Source organism: Uranotaenia lowii, chromosome 3 (genome assembly GCF_029784155.1).
Source record: "Uranotaenia lowii strain MFRU-FL chromosome 3, ASM2978415v1, whole genome shotgun sequence".
Classification (NCBI taxonomy): domain Eukaryota; kingdom Metazoa; phylum Arthropoda; class Insecta; order Diptera; family Culicidae; genus Uranotaenia; species Uranotaenia lowii.
In genome coordinates this window covers 98,156,021-98,175,242 of record NC_073693.1, presented here as the reverse complement: position 1 = coordinate 98,175,242, position 19,222 = coordinate 98,156,021, and the positions used below count along the sequence as shown (strand labels likewise).

At 42.0% G+C, this 19,222-nt stretch overlaps 1 protein-coding gene across 2 annotated transcripts in view; it reads right to left on the bottom strand.

Annotated features, from left to right (window-relative positions):
* The window catches only part of LOC129756000 (uncharacterized), a 62,412-nt gene that overhangs the window by 909 nt on the left and 42,281 nt on the right, over positions 1 to 19,222 (bottom strand). The window contains exons 1-4 of one of the 2 annotated variants that reach the window (XM_055752746.1): positions 6,280 to 6,642; positions 2,207 to 5,955; positions 688 to 1,773; positions 34 to 558 (exon numbers count right to left, since the gene is read on the bottom strand). In XM_055752746.1, the coding sequence (XP_055608721.1) occupies positions 34 to 558; positions 688 to 1,773; positions 2,207 to 5,920 (5,325 nt within the window). In that variant the 5' untranslated portion in view covers positions 5,921 to 5,955; positions 6,280 to 6,642. Of the gene's footprint in view, positions 1 to 33; positions 559 to 687; positions 1,774 to 2,206; positions 5,956 to 6,279; positions 6,643 to 19,222 lie in introns of those variants that run through there. The other variant, XM_055752745.1, reaches the window with a different exon arrangement.

The following is a 19,222-nucleotide window of genomic DNA, read 5'->3' as shown; positions in this document are numbered from 1 at the left end:
CTAAAATATTTTTATAAATAGTGTTGAATCTACCTTCTCTTGACACTCCTGAGGATAGTTCCAAAACTCAAGCAGAAAACCGTTAACCTTGCACCATTTACGACTCCAGTTGGTAAAGCCATTGCGCCCCTCGGCCACGGTCAAAAATCCGCTTATGTCTCCGTCCACGAACGTGACTTCACTCTTGATACTCATTCCAATATTTCCAACTAAATTCGAACTATAGACCATCGAGTCCAAAATGATGGATTTAAAATCTTCGACCAAATAGACATGACTATTGGCATCCCGTCGACGAACGATTTGCTGGAAGTTACCGGAAGCCGAATAGTACGGAATCTGGTCCGAATCATCAATGCGGCTGCAGCTGCGACTACCTCCGTTTGAAGGAAGCAAGTTCGCCGAAGTGAGCGTAACGAAACCTTGTGATTTGAAGCGTGAAAATTCGTTGTCGAAGTCGAAGTTCTTCGGGGAACTCGATCGGCTCCCGGTGAGGAACTTAGTAGAGGCAAGTAGCTTCGGAGGGGTAGGACAGGTTACCGGTGACCCTTTGGCATCCTGCAGACGATAAGGAAGATGTTAATGAAGACGTGTCATTTTCAAGTCTTAAACATAAAATTCCGATTTATGCAGAAGCCTTGAAGGCTTCAATTTCTAACAATTGTAGATTTCAGAAAACAAACTTACCTTATTGAGGTGATATTTGCTCTCAAAGCTATAGTTTTTGGCATTCTTCCTGATTCTCAGCACGAAAATTTCTACTCGGATTTCATAGTCCGCATCCAAGTCGTGAAACTTGATCTCACAGTTACGAAACATGACCCGATTCTCATAGCGTTCCTTGGCCAGGGTAGCCTTGACTTGATTCTTGTAAGAACAAACAACGACGTAGAAATAATTAAACATCATATCGTTGATCGCGGTATCTTTCAGGGGAAATTCGAAATGATTCAACGCAACCAGACCAACTTTTTTGCCTTCGTTAACAAACTTCACTTCCGAGTGGTAGTCTACTTTGGTCAGTTCGTTTCGGGCAGCCGTTTCCTTGAGCATCGTTAGCAGCATCAACCTTTCGGCTTCGATCAGTTCCGATGAGCACTCAAATTCCCGCGTCGACCGACAAGTTGACAAAGCTTGTTTTAATTGCCTCCGAGCATCACATTGGTTCTTGATCTGCGCTATCAATTCGGCCAAATAGCGGTTGTTCAACTCAACCTGAGATTCCGTGGCACTCAACGTTTGATAAATCTCATCGGAAACGGTGTCCTTCTCGTACTTTTTCATATAAGCGTCCAAATCAAAAGCCACCCGATAGCCTTCCTCCTTCCTGCCCAGAGATCGATCATCGAACCGACTCACAAACTTCCTCTGCTCATTCCTGATAAAGTTCTTACTCTTCCTGAACGAGGACCTCAATTTATCCTTAAAAGTCCGATAGATATCGCTCCCGTTCATCCGCATTTTGCCGGAATTCGACGGAGAGCTGTTGACTGGCGAAAGATTGGAAACCGAATAATCGTGAGCAGTGAAGGCCAACTCGCTGATGTTATCGGTATCGATGGTACTATTTTGGCGGTCACTTCCACCACCAGCCGCTTCCAGATTGTTTCTTCGTCCGGGGGTTATCGGCATGCAGTCCACGGTATCGAACCCGGTGACATACGCTTCCGATTCAGTATCGACGGTTCCGACCTCGGAAATGGTGATGTTTTCCCGCAGTATCGTAAGCAGATCGTCCAGATCACCTTCCTGGTATTTTTGCAGAGATTCGACCTGATTTTTGTTGATGTTGAGAGGATAAGAGAAAATGGAATAAAGTTAGTTTCTGGCGGTTAAATTTAGGTAGAAATATGTAAGGTAGAAAGTTGTAGGTAATCTTTTTTGAAAAAATCCTGAAAATAGGAATGAACGAACGCAGGTAAAGTTAGACAAATCAAAGAACGAATAACTGAAAAAAGCAAAAGAATAGAATTGCAACTGAGGCAAATTCCTTTGCACGCATTCCAACAATATTTTTAAGTTCAAATTTTAAAAATTGTATTGATAACTGATAACTGCGAAGCGGATTTTGAGAGGACAGTTATCGTAAAAGAGTCTTCAGAATAGCTTCAGAAAAACTTATAAAGCCTGTATAATTTTCTAAAGATATTTTGTAAAAATATCATTGATGTTTTATATACCTACTCTAAACCTCATATTAACTAACCTCATCATCCGTATCGATGTAGCCCAGAGGAGCCCGACCAATCATTGCGACATCTGTAGATTTTGCCGCGGACTTCAACAACCGTTCCTCATTTGTCTGCACATTTTTCGCCATCGTCCCACTATTGACGCCTCGAATATCCTCTCTAAACTCCCGGTAGCCATCATCAGGTTTCCCTTGCAGTTCCCTTCCCACACCATTACTCTCGTCGTTCCCACCACTTATTCCGATGATTGCCGTCGACTCTAGTCGACCATTTCTAGCAATTTTCCGTTCAATAATCGGCTCTTGAACGGGTTCCGGTTTTTGCGGCGGCGTCGTTGTCGTCGTCATTGTCCGTCCACCAGTCATCGTCATCTTCCCTTGAGGTGTCTGAAAACATTCGTCCTGGTCCCGGTCCCGGTCATCATTGTCGTCTTCCTGCAAAACCGAAATATCATTGTCTTCATTGTCGTGCGAGTGGGTACGGGTTTTGTCCAGATCACCACCACCACTGGAATCAGCACTAGTGTTGTTACTGAAGAGCGATCGTCGCGGTCGGCTGTACGCGGAAATGTAATGCGACTCGGAGGAAGAGTTCAGCAACTGACTTTGAGAGGGGTCCGCGTTGAGTTTTTTCGCGCTGACTGGTTGCTGTTGATTTGAATGGTTTTTGGGTGAATTGGATTTTATCAGATTTTTCCGTGTTTTGTTGACCGTGGCGTAGATTACATTCGGATTGTTGTTGCCCATGTAGTGGCTGGGTTGAGCACCACTATTGCTCAAGAAGTGGTTTACTAAAGTTTTACTATTCTTGGGTGATATTTCGTAGTAAATTGGTTCCCGATGAAGGTCAGCAGCAACTTGCATTTCCATCCGGGCAGGACGATCCAAAAACTCACTACTAGTAGAAATGAGTCTATTTCGGGGGGTCTTACCGTACTGCTCCCGATAAATTTGTTCTATAATCAGTTCCTGAGAGTTGTTGCGTTCCGTTTCCACAAGCTGACGGACGTTGTTGAGGAAATCGCCCATCTGAGCTACGTTGTCCAGGTTGAGATCATCGTAGGATTGAAAGTCTCCAAGCTGTCTCGGTGAGGAAGAGTCCTGCACTTTGGTTTGCAGAGAATTGTCTCCGGATTTGAAAATTTTCTTCGGAGAAATTTTGAGATTTTTAAGCGTTTTGAGAAACTTTAACTCGTGAGTTTTAGCACTTTTGCTTGGACTTGTAACGCTGTCCAGGTTGGAGTCCGTTACATCTTGCCCGGAGAAGTTCAGTACGGTCCTTGTCGGGAGATTCGGTCTGCTGTAGTCTGCCATTCGCGCTGGTGCCGAATTAACCTCCGTTAAGTTATTTTTCACAATCCTCGCTTCCTTAGGGCACGAACCACATCGCAAATGGTCCGGTGTATAGCCCAAATGTTTATGTAACTGCTTCTTCACCGAGTGCTCCCTATTCAGATTGGAATCCAAATCTTGCTTCCTCGGTGTTTCGAAACGCTCCTTCTCCTTGTCCTTCTTCATTATACTCTGCAGATGAATTTTCTTTTTGGAAGCTTCGAAAAACGATTTGGTTCTACGGACGGCCGACTTGCGGAAGGATACTTTCTGGGACTTTTCCGAACATTTCTTACAGGCGGAGGAAGATTCGTCCGGCGGTGGTTCGTGATCACTTCTTCGGCCGTCGTCTAAAAAATCAATCCGTTCGTTTCGGCGTTCCCATTCGAGGGAATCGGTCGCCACGGTTCGACGTCGCTGATTTGTGGCGTCGGGTCGTTTCTTTTCAGAATCGAGGAACAACTCCGTTCGCCGGGCCATCGAAGGTTTTTGAGGCTGTTTGTGGGGCGTGCTTTTGATTTTAGAGTTGGCGACAAAGCGTTCGAAATCGAGGTTGGAGGATGTTTTACGGCGTGGTGTTCCTATTGTTACTCCATCCACGGCGTCGATGTCTAACTTTGTTCCGACGGGCTCAAGAGCTTTCCTCTTATGTTCACAACAAATGGAAGATTGTGGAACGGCTTGTGAATGGGAAGTTTTGATAAGCCTCTTCCTAGTTTCGTCGTCTGAATAGTGTAGCATACTGTAAATGTGAGGCGGGAGGGTGGACTCGTTTTTGCTTTCCTTGGGAACTGTCCATCCAATTTCATGGGTCTTTTCTCTCTTGTTTTTGAGGTTTTTTGAACTAGAATCAGACCCTAGATCCGTCAAAGTTGGGCAGCTAGGCACAATAGGCTTGGGTCCACTTCGGAGACTTTCTACCCAACCGATTTTAGATCCGTTTTTTGGAGTTGTAAACGTTCGAGGAGGTTTCTTCGGTCCATTTGCATAGTTTGAAGCTGTGGATGAATCCGATTGGACGCTGGATGTTTTCGTTAACTTTTTGCGGTCAAATTTTTTTAGACGTTTAGCCATAAGCTTTCCAACAGGTCGGCCCGAGTATCGAGGTTTCCCTTCCAACTTACCGTAAGACATAGACGAGTCAAAGGATTCATCCCCAATAGAAGAACCTGGAAGAGCCGAATCGCTCATAACTTCCATCAGACATTCCTGCTGTTGATCTTGGTTTTTGTTCAGTCCATAATGATGGGAGGAATCGAGAATTTCATTACAAAAATTATCGTTGATAATTTTCTGTCGATTGAGGTATGAATTCTCTAGCTTAGTTTTCTCCCTTTTTTGTTTCTGCTTTTTCTCCGCTGAATAACTTTTTCGATGTTCTTTAATTTTAGCCTTGTTTAAGATTACTGTTGAGGTAACTTGCATATCCTGGTTCAGTTCCTGGATAATGTTGATCATCGGTTCGTCAGCACTCGTGGCTTCTTTCTGGATGACTTTCGGACTTTGACGTGACTGCTTAGCTTCTCTGCATCTAGGCGGCGGATGTTGATCTTCGGTGCCTTCCGAGCCATCATCATAACCTGAATTGGATGAATCCAAATGATCCTTACAATCGATAAACTCCTGGCTTTCTGCTGTTTGAAAAAGTCGACTATCGTAAGGGGAGTAGAGTTCTGTTCTATCCAAAACATCTTCTTCACACTCCGTGCTTGATTCTTCAAGGGTTAGTTCTTCACCTGTAGTCGATTCCAACTCATCGTTTGAGGGAACCTGCACCTGTACAGCCTTCGTTTCAGGACACGTTTTTGACGGCCTAATCGTATCACATTCGTCTGCAGTCTTATTGATAATATTAATGGTAATAGTAGCATTCCCAGCCGTTACCATATGACTTTCTCCCCGACCCACAACGCCCACCGGGGCCATCTCCGGTTTCCCATAACTGTCTAAACTCATCAAATCGCGGCTGCCTTCACTGAAGGCAGAACTACTCCGCACACTTGCACCGGTGGAACAACGTCCACTTCCCACACTACTAACGCTAGCCGTTTCGAAATCACTCGTTTCACTAGTTTCGTCCCGACTAGGGGCCTTGCCACTTTGCGCGGCCGACTCATACTTGGCCACCATCATCATGACCTGACTACCCCTACTGTACTCGAGATTATTGTTGTTTCGATCGCGCGGCACTTGACCGCCGAAATTCACATAAGGGATCAGCTCCTTCGAAAACTGCTCCTCTTTCAATAAGTGCTCCACGGATGTTACCTCTAAGCTTCCCACGCGTTGCGTCAGCGCTTCAAGTGCTTCTTCCGTCGACGGTTGGAGCTGCAATCGTTGTTGCTGCTTCTGTTGAGGATCATAACTAGATGTGCTGCCGCCACTGCTATCACTCATGCTGCTGTCTCTACCACTATGATCATCGGCGGTATCTGTAAAAAAGGGAAAAGATACCATATTAGTTCCAAAAAAGTTAAACTAACGCAACTCATTGATGAACACAATTTGGGACACTCTCAATTGCCTGTAATTTGCTACCTCCCAAAACCGACAACACACAAGTGATTTTTTTTTCTTTTTTTATCTAACACGCTGCTGATCCCCCATTCAAATTTGTAACTCGTTTCAATGGACCCTTTCTTTTTTTTTGTTAGTCTGACTGTAAGAGATACCATCATACGGCACCCGGGGTATGATGATGCGCATCAACAATGAGCGGGCCAAGCGCACGTGGTCTGCTGGAGATTATCACTTACATTGAGTATTCAAACACGGATCCACAAAGGCTTCTTTCGCCGTGAAACTTTTAGTGCTTCGTCGTAATGAAGAGCTCTGGGGAGATCTTCATCATCAGCTTGAAATCGGTGGAGAGAGAAAACCGCAAAAGTGTGTCTAAGTAAATCAGCGCACGCGATCCGTTGCTGCTGCCTGTTGGGCGTACAATTGTTGAATGAGAGTGTGGCCGATTTGGGAAGCCGTGTTTGGTTGCGACTCTGATTGGGAGCAAAATTGTACTGGAAACCAATTGAATCGAGTGCAAAATTGCTTTGGGTCGCCTCCAGATTTTCCTACGCGTTTTTCCTACACTTTTCGCGAATGGGAGACTTCTATGGTTAGTTTGTGTAGCTAGCAAGAAACCTGATTCCAAAGCTGGAGCTCAGTAGAAACTCAAAACAAGAATTGTTTTCAAGTTCAACTGTAAACTTATGAAAACCTTTGAAAAAAAAAATATTTAGTAGCTAATAAAATTTATAAATTGGTAGAATAAAAAAAATTTACATCAATGCAGAAAACCAACTGCACTCGTAAATAAAAAACAAACCAGGAAAAGAAGAATCCTCCGCAGCAATCTCGGCGGGTAAAATCAATTAAACTCAATTGCAAAAACAGCATCTCAGACCAAGCTCGTACCAAGAAGTGGGCGACGACACTCCACTTTAATAAATAAATTCATTCTGGCTTCCAGCACAAGCAACAAATCAAAAGCAGCAACCCCCATATCAATCCCTCTGTAACTGTCTGCTTTGAAACACTTAAATGCTTTTCTAACGTCCGTCGCCATATGGCATTGACAAGTGCCCGAATATTGCCTTAATTGAAATCCTGCTCTAAAAGATTTGTCGAGAGCAATCATACAACTACAACAACCATCTTTAGATGGGATTCAAGCAAAGCCAAATATGGTGCAAAACTGATTTGCAATATTTAGAGGGGCACATGGTGCGCAAGAAAAAAATGTTTACAAAATTTTGTTAAACTAATTTTTAAAATCAATATCAGTTAACAATAAAGCGAAAATTAATTCCAAAACTAACAAATCAATACAATTATTTTTCCAATCCTTCAATCTTCTTCTTCAAACAAGAGCCAACCATCACGGAAGGCGTGCGGGTAACCTTCCATCAACGAGAGTCCAATTATCGCCTCAATCAATTCGTCGTCCATCAGCCGAGTCATGGCATATAGGCTTCTTTATTCGCTGCGCATATGGTACAGTTTTTTTTTTTGTGTGTTTCTTGTTTTGATCGAGATCTGTTGATGGTGGCTTGGGAAAACATGTGTTGACGAACGCTAAACGTGGCTACCTCGGCTCGGCCGCCACTTGTTGCGTTGTTTCGATTTTTCTTCGGTTACAGAAGAAGAAATGGTTGAAAAAATTTCCGAAGAACCAGGAGTGAACCAGCCTGTGGCTGAAAACCTCTTAAATAAAGACAAAAAAAATTTCCGGAAAAAAACAGTAGGGTTCGTAGAGATAATTAAAGGAGATATGTAATCTTTTGTTATTCAACATAGACAAAAATCAACTCAATCTCAAATCTACTCCACATTGTTTCTGAAGTTTTCTCTGTTTTGAAATTTGGATTTTTAATTTTTATAAGTGTCGTACACAGTTTTTACTTTAACTAACTGGATAGGGGTGAAGTTAGCACCTATAGGTGGGGTAAATCGGGCACCCCACCGCCACACAATCTAACAGTATTTTTTTCTCGTAGTGCTTGCCATGTTGTTTATTTCGCCATTATCGTTTATTTTGAGATGCCAACAAAAAGAGGTTATCGGAGCGGCAGGAATGATTAAAAAAATGCATCAGAAGTTGATTTAGCGAGCTTATTCATTCACCAAAAAAAACAGCAAAAAATCAATGTAAATTTTGGAAATGATTTTTTCCTTCCTGATTTAGCGCAACGAGTTTTAATTTTGTATGTAGTTTGGTAAAGGAAAACTAAATTCCTTATTCAAAAATCACTAGAAATCTACAGAATGTCTGGCAAAAATATAACTTTGGAAGAAAAAAAATCGTTGGTTTTCGCACTCTATTTATACGAACAAACAACGAATCTAACTTGTACTTATACAAAAAAAAAATTAAGAATATTTTTTTTCCGTTTTTGCTCATTTTGAAGCTTGTTATGTATAAAGCGTCTTTGCAAAGCCAATGAGTTTGTTTGCATATAAAGTGGCCAAAACTAAATTATTTTTAAACGCTAGCAAGCAAATCTTCCACGGAAAATAACATTATAGGTAAACTGTAACTGTAACGACTATGGTAGGAACGAATTCTATAACCCGTTTGACATATCTTGTAAATTGTTCAACCAAGTGTATGTATATTTTGATTTCAATGTAAGTAAGGATAGTTTTAAGATAAGATTAAGTAATGCCGTAGACAGTGACCAATAAATAAATGAATAAATAAATAAATAAAAAGATTAATGCTCGTGAAATCTTAAAAGGTAACTTTTACCACGTCGAGGTGCTTACCTCACAACGAGGTGAATTTTAACTGAATCAAGCTGACAAGTTGGTAGAACTCACCTAGAAAAAAAGTGAAATCCAAAAAAGATAAGCTTACCTCGTAGCAAGGTGAAGTTTACCTGAATCGAGCAGAATAAAAAGGTACAGTTCACCGAGAAAAAAAGCACATCCGAAAAAGGTACCTTCTACCTCTTCGAGGTAAAACTGATGCTTATACCTCGTAAAGATCGAGCTAAACAAATTTGTACAATTCACCTAGAAAAAAAGGTAACTTTTCTGAAACCGTTTATTGAGGTGTTACTTCATTGAGGTACAAGTTTTACACTCGTGCGCAAAATGTGAAAATTGGAAACAGAACGGTAAATTTACATTACCTTTGCTTCCATCACAGATTGGCCCAGTGAGCTGCGAAGTGTTTTCCACATCATTCCGGAAACAGTCACAGACAATTAATAATATTCCCCAGCCGAATAAGTCAAACGGAGAAGAGAATTAATGTGCTTTCCTTTTTGTTAGTTGAATGAAAAATAGATAAAATTCACTTTTTTGCTAAGGTAAAATTTACCGGGAAAGATGAGTGGAAAAAAATTACATCTGCTTCTCGGTAAAATTTAACTTTTTTTTATTTTCAGTGTGTCGTTTTCAACTACTTTTCATTGGATTCAGAGTTATTTTTAAAACTCTATCTTTTAACGATTTTAACTTAAGTCCTACTATGTTTTTTTATACGAAATAAATTCATCAGTAAATGTTAGATTATCAAAGAAGTTAAAGCGAATGAAAAAACTTTTTATTTGGAAAATGTCAAAAAAATTACCATATGCACTGTGTAGGATTTGAACCTGCAATCTTCGGCTTTCTAGGACGGGATTATTAGAACTTGTTTAAAAAAAAACTAGGCAAAAATATAACAGAAAGTGAAGCTTAACCATAAGCCAACAGCAGGAGATCAACCTTCACACTTATCACAATTTTTTTTATTGGTTGATCACCCAATCCTGCATCGAAGGCTGTACCCGAGATGGGAGACCAAGTCCGCGCTTAAGCGCTCATCGTCAAAACTTCCGCATATATACCCTGCCTTTTGTTACGATTCAAGACTACCCAAGTAACCAATAAGCCGTAAAAGATGGCCCTTGTTCGGCTCTATATTTGATTATAGAAAATGCCTTACAAAGCCAAGCAGCATTCAATTCCTCCTAAGGGCTGCCCAAAAGCCGGTTTTGGCCTGTAAATCGGCCAATATACAGCCAATGGGAAAATGTCAAAAAAATTCTTCAGTGGGTACAACCCACCGGGGGAAAGAAAAAATAAAAAATAAAACTTGTTTATGTTTCATCTTTTTTTGACTCTACACTACGTCCTTAACTTCTATCTCTCTCATCCTCCTTTTTTTATCCCTCTTAATCAACGTAGTTTAGGAACTGGAATCGAACCTTTAAACTTTTGGCTAAGTATTCAATCGCCACTTTGCTCAATAGCCTATCATAGCAATGCATGGGTCTGAGAAAATTTGTCGTATTTAAATGGATGAATTCAAGTCCATTTCATATCAGGGATTTCGTGAACATAAACTTTTGCATTAGGTTATTTAAATTTCTAGATATGAATAAATGCAAAACTCTCTGATTAAAACAGGGCATTTGTGGATTTTGTTTTTCATTTTATTTTTACAAAACCTGAGAAAATTTATAATTTGTACATCATTCAGCTTATTTCAATCCCAGAATGGATAACAAAAACACTATTTTGGACTTTTTTTCACTTTGCACGTATCACTAAAATGTTTTACAAATGCAGCTCATACAGCAAACTGGCGATTTCGTTCCTGTGAGACCTTTCGGTTGGAGTTGTGCTGCAGAGGAAGCGATGATTTTCAGCCGCTGCCGTGTTATGGGCCCCGATTGCCGGGTGTTTTTCAGCGTATGATCCAGAGCGAAGAGGATGAACCTGTAGGAAGGATAAAATTTAAAAAAAAAGCGGTTCTAATTAGGATGTTGCTGATAAAGAAGCCAGGAAACTTACATTTTCTTTCCAAGTCTGAATAAATTGCCAAAGTAAACATAAATGCAGATCTTCTTCTTCCAGAGCCCAGTCATTTTTTTCTGTCTGATAAATGACATTAGTCAGGCTTTGACGTAAATGTCACCCAACTTGTACCCACAGGGCTTGAAAGCCTTAAAACGCTGCATTATATGCCAATTTAGAGCCTATTCTGCGGCTTCAATCTCATAGAGCCTATCGGCATTTGAAAATATTGTACACGGCTTAAAGGCACTGCAATGCTGTTATTCGTCCCAAATGCGGCTTATAACAGTGCTAAATGGTTTGTTGGGTAAGGACCTCTCCTCTGACGACTGGAGGTCCGGCCTTTACTCGTAACTCGAGGCTCGCTTGGTTTACGCGACTATCGTGCGCTCCGCCTCTGTTCGAGACCACTGCAAGAGACCAATGACCTCTCTTCTAACGACTCGAGTTCTCGGCTCCGCTTGGCTTGTCTCGAGGCCCTCTCCAATTTGCCCGTCCGTGTGCCGAATCGAGAGCAGCTTATCCTAGACTCGCACCTGTTACAGCACACGTCCGAGGTTTTACGAAAACTATTCGGATGATTCCCAACGAATACGTCATCTTACACCGACTCGAGTGACTCACCCGCCGACGACTTGAAGTCACTCTACTCTATTCCGCGGCGTGAATACTCTTCCTCCTAAGAGTTCGACTGCGAAGAAGAAAAAGTCTTATCCCCGCAGCTTCCGTCGTAGGGAGCGCGTTCTACTCAGATACTTCGCGGCAGTGGAGTTATCCTACGCAACGTTCACGACGTACCTAACAGCTCGGCATACGCAGAAGGTAGAGTCTTAACTTTGTATGCTTCACTTCTAGGATCGGACGCACACTACTCGAGTGCCCCCCGCCGAAACGGCATTCTACTCCGACCGTGGTCCGGTCTTCCTCCATCCTTTGGCTGTCACAGCACACGTACGGGTCTTTAACGCTCACCGACGGCGACGTGAGAACACTCTACCCGAGAGTATTCCGCAAAATTAATACTCTTCCCCCTACAAGTTCGACTGCGTAGAAGGTCTTGTCTTATCCCCACAGCCTCCGTCGCAGAGGGCGCGTTCTACTCGGATACGTAGGAAGTATCCTACACACAGACGCGCGACGTATCAGGTAGCTCGGCTTATCTTTGTATGCTTTACTGCCAGATTCAGACGCACACTACTCAGGAGCTCTCCGTCGAAGGAGTCACCCTACACCGGTGGCGGACTGGTTCCAACTCCTCTGCAGGGCAGTCATGATTCGGGTGAACCCATCACTGACCACGCGCCAAGTATTGGCATCCTCACACATCCTCCGCACGATGTTGTCGGCTGTCGTGTCTGGTCCGCAGGCGACAAGCATGTTAGCACGTACCCCTACGAACCTCGGGCAGTTGAACACTACGTGCTCTGATGTTTCTACTGTGTCACCGCAGGTTGGGCAGAATGGCGAGGCCACGTGTCCAAACCGATGGTGGTACTGCATGAAGCATCCGTGACCAGTCAAGAACTGTGTCATGCAGAAATGCATCTCTCCATGTCTCGGATTCATCCAAAATCCGACGTTAAGGATCAAGCAATGGGCCCACCGGCCACGTTCCGAGCTGTCCCACTGGTGCTGCCAGTTGGACATTAAGGCCTCTCTGGCATGTTGCCGGACATCGGGCATGTGCCTGTGCTCGTAGCAGAAAATATCTTCCACTAGCAAGACCGAGATGTGCATGAGCCCCGCCACAACATCAGCAGCTACAGAGGACACCGTTCGGTATGCGCTGATTACTCGCAGGTTCATCAGCCACTGCACACTGCAGAGCTTTTGCGGGTTACACTGTCTGCTCAAGGCTGCCGCTCCGTACCGCAAAATAGACGAAGTCACACTCGCCATCACGCCTTCTGCTGCAGCGGATCGCCGAGTTGTTCGACATGATCTGTGAGAGGGCTGCTGTCGCCATTGCCGCTCTTTTACAGACGTAGTCGACGTGGGCAGTAAAGCTCAGCCGGGGGATCAGGGGGGGATCAGCACCATCTCGGTCTTGGGGTGAGCCAGACGCCAGCTCTTGGAGCGCATCCAACTTTCCACCTTCTCAATCGCTACTATGGCGAGTAGCTGGACCTCTTCGGTTGATGAACCCGATGCCAGGAGAACCACGTCGTCTGCGAATCCCACAATTCTCAGTCCCGTGGGGAGGCGCAGTCTCAGCAGTTTGTCGTAAACGATGTTCCACAATACCGGGCCAAGTATCGATCCTTGTGAAACCCCTGCCGAGACACTCACTTTTTTCAATCCCTCACTGGTCATATACTGTATTTGGCGACTACGGAATAACACTCCACCATCCTACAGATATATGCCGGAATCCTCATACGAACGAGCGACGACTCAATCACTGCCCAACTGACGCTGTTGAAGGCGTTCTTCAACTTCTCTCCTCTTCTTAAGTCTGGGTTCGTCTGCCCTATCGATGACATGTCGAATGGCATCCACCGTACTTATCAGAGTTATCTGGATGAACTTGTATGCAGGGTGGCCACTCAATTTCTATTTTCGATTTCCCGCAAGTCCGCAAGTTGAATGAGAGTTTATATCAACAAGCTTTTTTCCACTGGACTGAATTCTATGATTTCTTCATTTCGAGTTTCGAGTTTAATTATTTAGAACATGGTTTGAGTGTAAATTCCACAATTTTTCAGTTATTATGGAGCATTCCGAGGCAAAATATTCATACACACTGCGCAACTAAACCGATAATTTCCGATTTATAAAAGTGCATAAAGTCTTATTTAAAAAAAATACGGTTTTCAATTGTTGTGTATGCTCATTTTCCAAATATTTTATTTCGAAAATATGTATATTGTAAATGTAAATGTATCGAATGTAAAAGTATGTAAATAAAACTAAAAATCCGAAATAGTTTGAAATATATCTGTTCAGTCCGACTAGTGGACTGAAGTTGGAGAGAGCGACGAAGAAAACACGCGAGAGTACCGCACTGAGAGAGCAAGACGGCTGCTCTCGCTGAAAGCGCCTAGAAGGTTCGAGGCGATTCCATCTGATGCAAGCACTGCACGTGCTTGTGTGCTTGTTCGTCAGCCTATTTAAGGGCGCATTCTTTGATGCGCCTCGAGTCAGTCGTAAACAAACCACCAAACCGCCAAGATGGGTGAAAAGTGTATATAAGTGTAAATAATAGTAAATAAGTAAAGAGAGAAATAAATAGTATGTAAGCCGAGCTAGCTTCTTTCTTCTGGTGCTTCGCTCCGACACCTTGCTCCCGGGTCCAGCTGCCACAATCGGCTCTTTTCAGAGCCCCCCATCCAGAAAGAGTTTTGGATCTCGGTCAACCAGGCGATCGAGATCCCTCCGAGCCTCGGCCGCCAGGCAGCGTCATGAGGACCTGCCTCCACTGATGGGACAACCATGCGTGGTTGTCTCTTCAGGTCCAATCCCACGAGGGGAGCGGACCATCAGTGGTAGTTTTCCCGAGCGCTCACATTGTCCCGGCCTTGGTCCCCAGGCAGACAGTCTGCGGACCTGCCTCCACTGTTTGGCAACCATCAGGGGTTGTTAAAGTTCAATCCCAGAAGGGGAAAGGGCAAGCGGTGGTAGTTTTGCCAAAGCCCCTCCGTCCGACAGTCCTATGGCTTTTCATGGCCACAACAATATCAACCATTTTGTTACTTATACCCCTTTGGCTTTGCGGGCCTCAAATGTTAAATGTTTGAAGTCTTGTAAATTGATTATTTTTTCGGGGATCCCTTACGAAACCACAAAAGCTTAATAGGTACATCACTATCACTTCTGACAAAAAATCCTTTTGAGTTCTTTGACAAAAACTAGAAAACGCAGATTATCCGTAAGCCCGAGAAACATAACATACTTTAAAAAAAAATTGAGCATTTGGTGGATTTCTCACTTTGCCTAGAACTGATAGCAGAAGTTCAGCTAGTTCAGATGAAAGTGAAACACGATTGGAGTGACGATTTTCAGGGGATGATACTGAACATGTTTGAAAATCTACCCTCGCGGTAAATTAGTTTCCTATCGCTTCAGACGTTTAGCCACCTCCCATTGATTAGAGAATAAGCCAACGGCCATGAGATCGAAGATCTCCTCGAAAGATGTACGCTTAGTGATAAGTTAATGAAATCTCTTCCAGAAAATATCAATTTCTAAAAACTCAACATAGAAGCTTCCCCAACAGGTTTGCATTTAAAAGAACAGGACAATTTCTGGATGATTTCCGATAATCGCATTCGATGCTGACAATCACCGCTTTTGTCCTATCGGGTAAAATCAATCCGGTTCGCAACCAGTTTCCCTGTCGGAGTTGGAAGAAGATACGCTCCGATGAAGATGGAAGGCATCTCGAAACCAGCATCCAGCATCATCTGACTGAACTAAATAGACAGAAAGAAAACAACCTCTGGGCCTACAAGATTATAATCCACTGTACGAGCCTGTTTGTCTTACATATAGGAGGAATGACATACGACGTGGTTGCACCAGATGTGCGGGTTATCAATTTGAGTAATTTAGAGGTTAATCAACAGCGCCGGTACATCGTAAAGTATGCTGGATAATGATTGAACTCTTTGATACTGACGAGGGACCAGTTAATACAGAGAAACTCTTGTTCGTCTTATGTTCCACTTTCAGATACCTACACAATTGTGTAAACAAACTAGTAAAGTCATATCTTATTGAAGAGACACAAGTTTAGTTTGAATTTGTTCAGTTTTAGATCACAGTCACATTGTTTTTCGCTTTTTTTGATTAGGCTTATATTGTTCAAGCTAAATAAATTAGCAATGGCTTCTTGAAAGATCTTCTGTACATGAAGCTTTATCAAATAAAATCAATCACATGGAAGGGTACCGTACCAATAGCTCTTAGTTGATTTAGGATAATAGCGCGACACCCCGTTGTTTTTATATTCCAAAAAAAACCTCTTTTCGCGAACGATCTTCTTTGTTTTGCTTTGCCAACCAACCACAAAAAACGGAATCAAACTAGAATCAATGAACCGAACTGATCGACTAACTGTGCTGGTGCTGCTGAAAGAAGTTTGTTTTCAGAATCTTTTTTTTTCTATTCTGTTTTGGTGTTTGCCTCCAACCAACCAGTTCTTAACATTCAAAACATGGACGAAATTTGCACGTTATCAGCTTATTGGACGTTAGCCAAAAAGTTGGTTCTTTGAACCGGAACAAATCGACCAAAAGTTCTACTCGATTTATTGCCTAAGGCTGGACATTATTGTTGATGAAATTCCAGAATTTTTGTAAAATCAATTTGACTGTAATATTAAAATCTAGATTCTACATTGTTTTTTTTTTATAAGTAGGTAGTTTTTTTTAAAGGTTTTGGATAAGACTCAACCACCAGCTACCAAAAAACTAAAAGTTTCAACACTTTCTTCGAGAAGGTGGACCTGCGCGCAAGCAAAATAAAATATGCTTGGAATCCTAAAATAAAATATAACAACCTGACCATCTCACGTCGTTTCTCCTTTTTTTTGAAAATAAAAAAAACTCCCAAGCAACAGGTGCCGGAGCAAAGCCGTTTTGGGTTGAAAACGTGTTCAGACTACGGGTCGACATTTTTTTTGCTGCTACCACTTTTGGTGTCTCTTTCGATTCACTTCTTATCCTTGTTTTATTTGTTTTCGACCCCATCAAAACCGGTGCCGTGGCATTTCTTTTATTGACTTAAGCTGGTCGGAGAGAGAATTATTTATCACTGATTTCGATGGCGAATGCAGGATATTTGGTTCGGGGATATGCAACTCGGCGGAGGTGTCGGAGCCGGTTGATTTCCAACCTTTTTATATTCTTTTTCACGGGATTTTCGACCGAATCTTGGATGTTTTTTGACCATAAATATATGGGTACATGACTTTCGACGGAAGCTTAATCTATATTGAATTGGTGATTTAATAACCATATCAAAAGACACGTCTGATTGAAAGAATCTATAATGCATAATTCATTAGGGCTGTTCTACATAGAAACATATTCCAAGATCTGTAATAAATTATTAATATCTTGTAACTTGCAATTTATATTAGATAAATTGCATAAGTATGAGTTTCACACAATCTAACATCTTAAAATTCATTCTACGAATATTATTTTTGACAGAACCATTTTAATTATTCTACCAGGATTTCATAACTTAAAAGCCAAAATGACTACACAGTGAGAAAAAAAGGTTGATTGAAACAAAAAAAAACATTCTTATTTAAAAATTGACCCATTTTAGAGTGCTGATGCCAAATATTCATTTAGTTTACCACCTTTTCAAAATAGGCGAAAATTCATTAAAAAAAACTGGTGCACTTGTTTGGCAAAGCTACATTATCAATATTTTGAAGAAAAAAAAATATTTTAACTAAATGATTAACTTTCTTCAAGACCGCGAGCAATTTTGACTTCTGTTCAGTTAGGCTTCCGCTTTTCCAAATCCGAATTGCGGGGCCAGTTTGCCTTGAACTGCTGCTCGTCCTTAGCAGTTTTTTTGGTCTTCTTTAGGTTCCGCTTGACAATAGCCCAGTATTTCTCAATTGGGCGGAGCTCTGGCGTGTTGGGAGGGTTCTAGTCCTTGGGAACCACCTGCACGTTGTTGGCGGCGAACCACTCCATGGCCTTTTTACCGTAATGGCAAGATGCCAAATCCGGTCAAAACAATACGAAACAAACGTGTTTCTTCAGGAAAGGCAGCAAACGTTTATTCAAACACTCTTTCACGTAAATTTCTTGGTTGAAAGTCCCGGAAGCTATGAAAATGCTGCTTTTCAAGTCACAGGTACAGATGGCTTGCCAAACCAGATATTTCTTCGCGAACTTTGACAGTTTCATGTGCTTCCAAATATCTGCTACCTTTCCCCTTCCTTTTGCCGTATAGAACTCCTGTCCCGGAAGCTGCTTGAAGTCGGCTTTGACGTAGGTTTCGTCGTCCATTACCACGCAGTCCAACTTCGTCAGCATCGTCGTGTACAGCCTCCGGGATCGCGCTTTGGCCGTCGTATTTTGTTTATCATCGCGATTTGGAGTCACTACCTTCTTGTAAGTCGATAGTCCGGCTCGTTTTTTGGCTCGATGCACGGTTGTAGACGATACACCCAGCTTATTTGCGGCATCTCGGAGAGAGAGGTTAGGGTTTCGCTTGAAACTACCGGCAACTCTTATTATCGTTTCAGCTTCTTTCGATTTCCCCCCAATCCAGACTTCCTGGCTGTCGACAAACGTTCCCCAAACACTTTAATTACATTTGTAACGGTTGATTTGGCAACTTTTAGCAATTTTGCCAGCTTTGCGTGCGAGTAGCTCGGATTTTCGCGATGCGCGACCAGAATTTGGTACGCTGCTCTTCTTCCTTGGACGGCATTTTGACAACTGAAGAGAGAATCCTAAAATCAAAATAGGAGCAACATTCTACACACACACACACACACACCTTCAAAATGAGTAGTGTTCAAGTTTTTTAAAGGCAAAATTGAAAGAAATACGTCAAGTTGATATCGACCAAATTTTGACCGTATCACCCTTTATTACTTGTAAACTATAGCTGATATAGTAAACCCGTAATAATAGATTAACAATGAATTTGATTGTTTGCTATGGTTGACATTCACCGTCTTTTACTAACAAGATTATGCTTATCACTATACGATTTTTCAAATGTAAATAGGAGACGTAGGGACACTGTGGCCACCTCAAAGATAACGCTTATTTAGTCGAAGGAAAAAGCTTCAATATGTGAGTTTTCTTAGTGTACTGTGTTTGAGTGGAAAATAAAACATCCGAAAATATGAAGGAAAATCTATGATCGGCATACTGAGCACCCACTGTGGGCCATAATGGTCACCCTCACAGCTACTCAGCTAACATAAGAAAAACAAAAAGGTTTACAGTCTTCTTTGAGTTCAACTCACTTGACCCAACGTCGCTAAACTTATATAATTCATTATGAAATAAGTTTTTCTGAGGACTGTGATAGGTATTTTCAAATTTTTGACGGTCGCCAACTGAGGAAAAATATAACCATTTTTAAATTTGCTCATCAAAATCTCCTGTACTGTAACGGACATTTTATCTGTGAGTCTGTTGAGATCGAAGCGTTACAAGTGGGTTACAAGGGTTTAAGTCATCGAGGTGCTATACAAATTTGCCATACAGGTGGCATATAAATTTGAAGCATTGGAACAATTTTCAAAAATCTCATTTTTTAGCTGTTCATGTACTTTTGAAACATTTTATTACTAGGTCGAGATGAACTGTAATTACCCAGTCAATTTTTCTACTAACGGTAAAAAACTTTAAATTAAAATGAGAAAAATCCCCCGTTAAGTTTTCAACCATATTGCCAACGTCCAATTGTCTATGGGTCCATAATTATTTC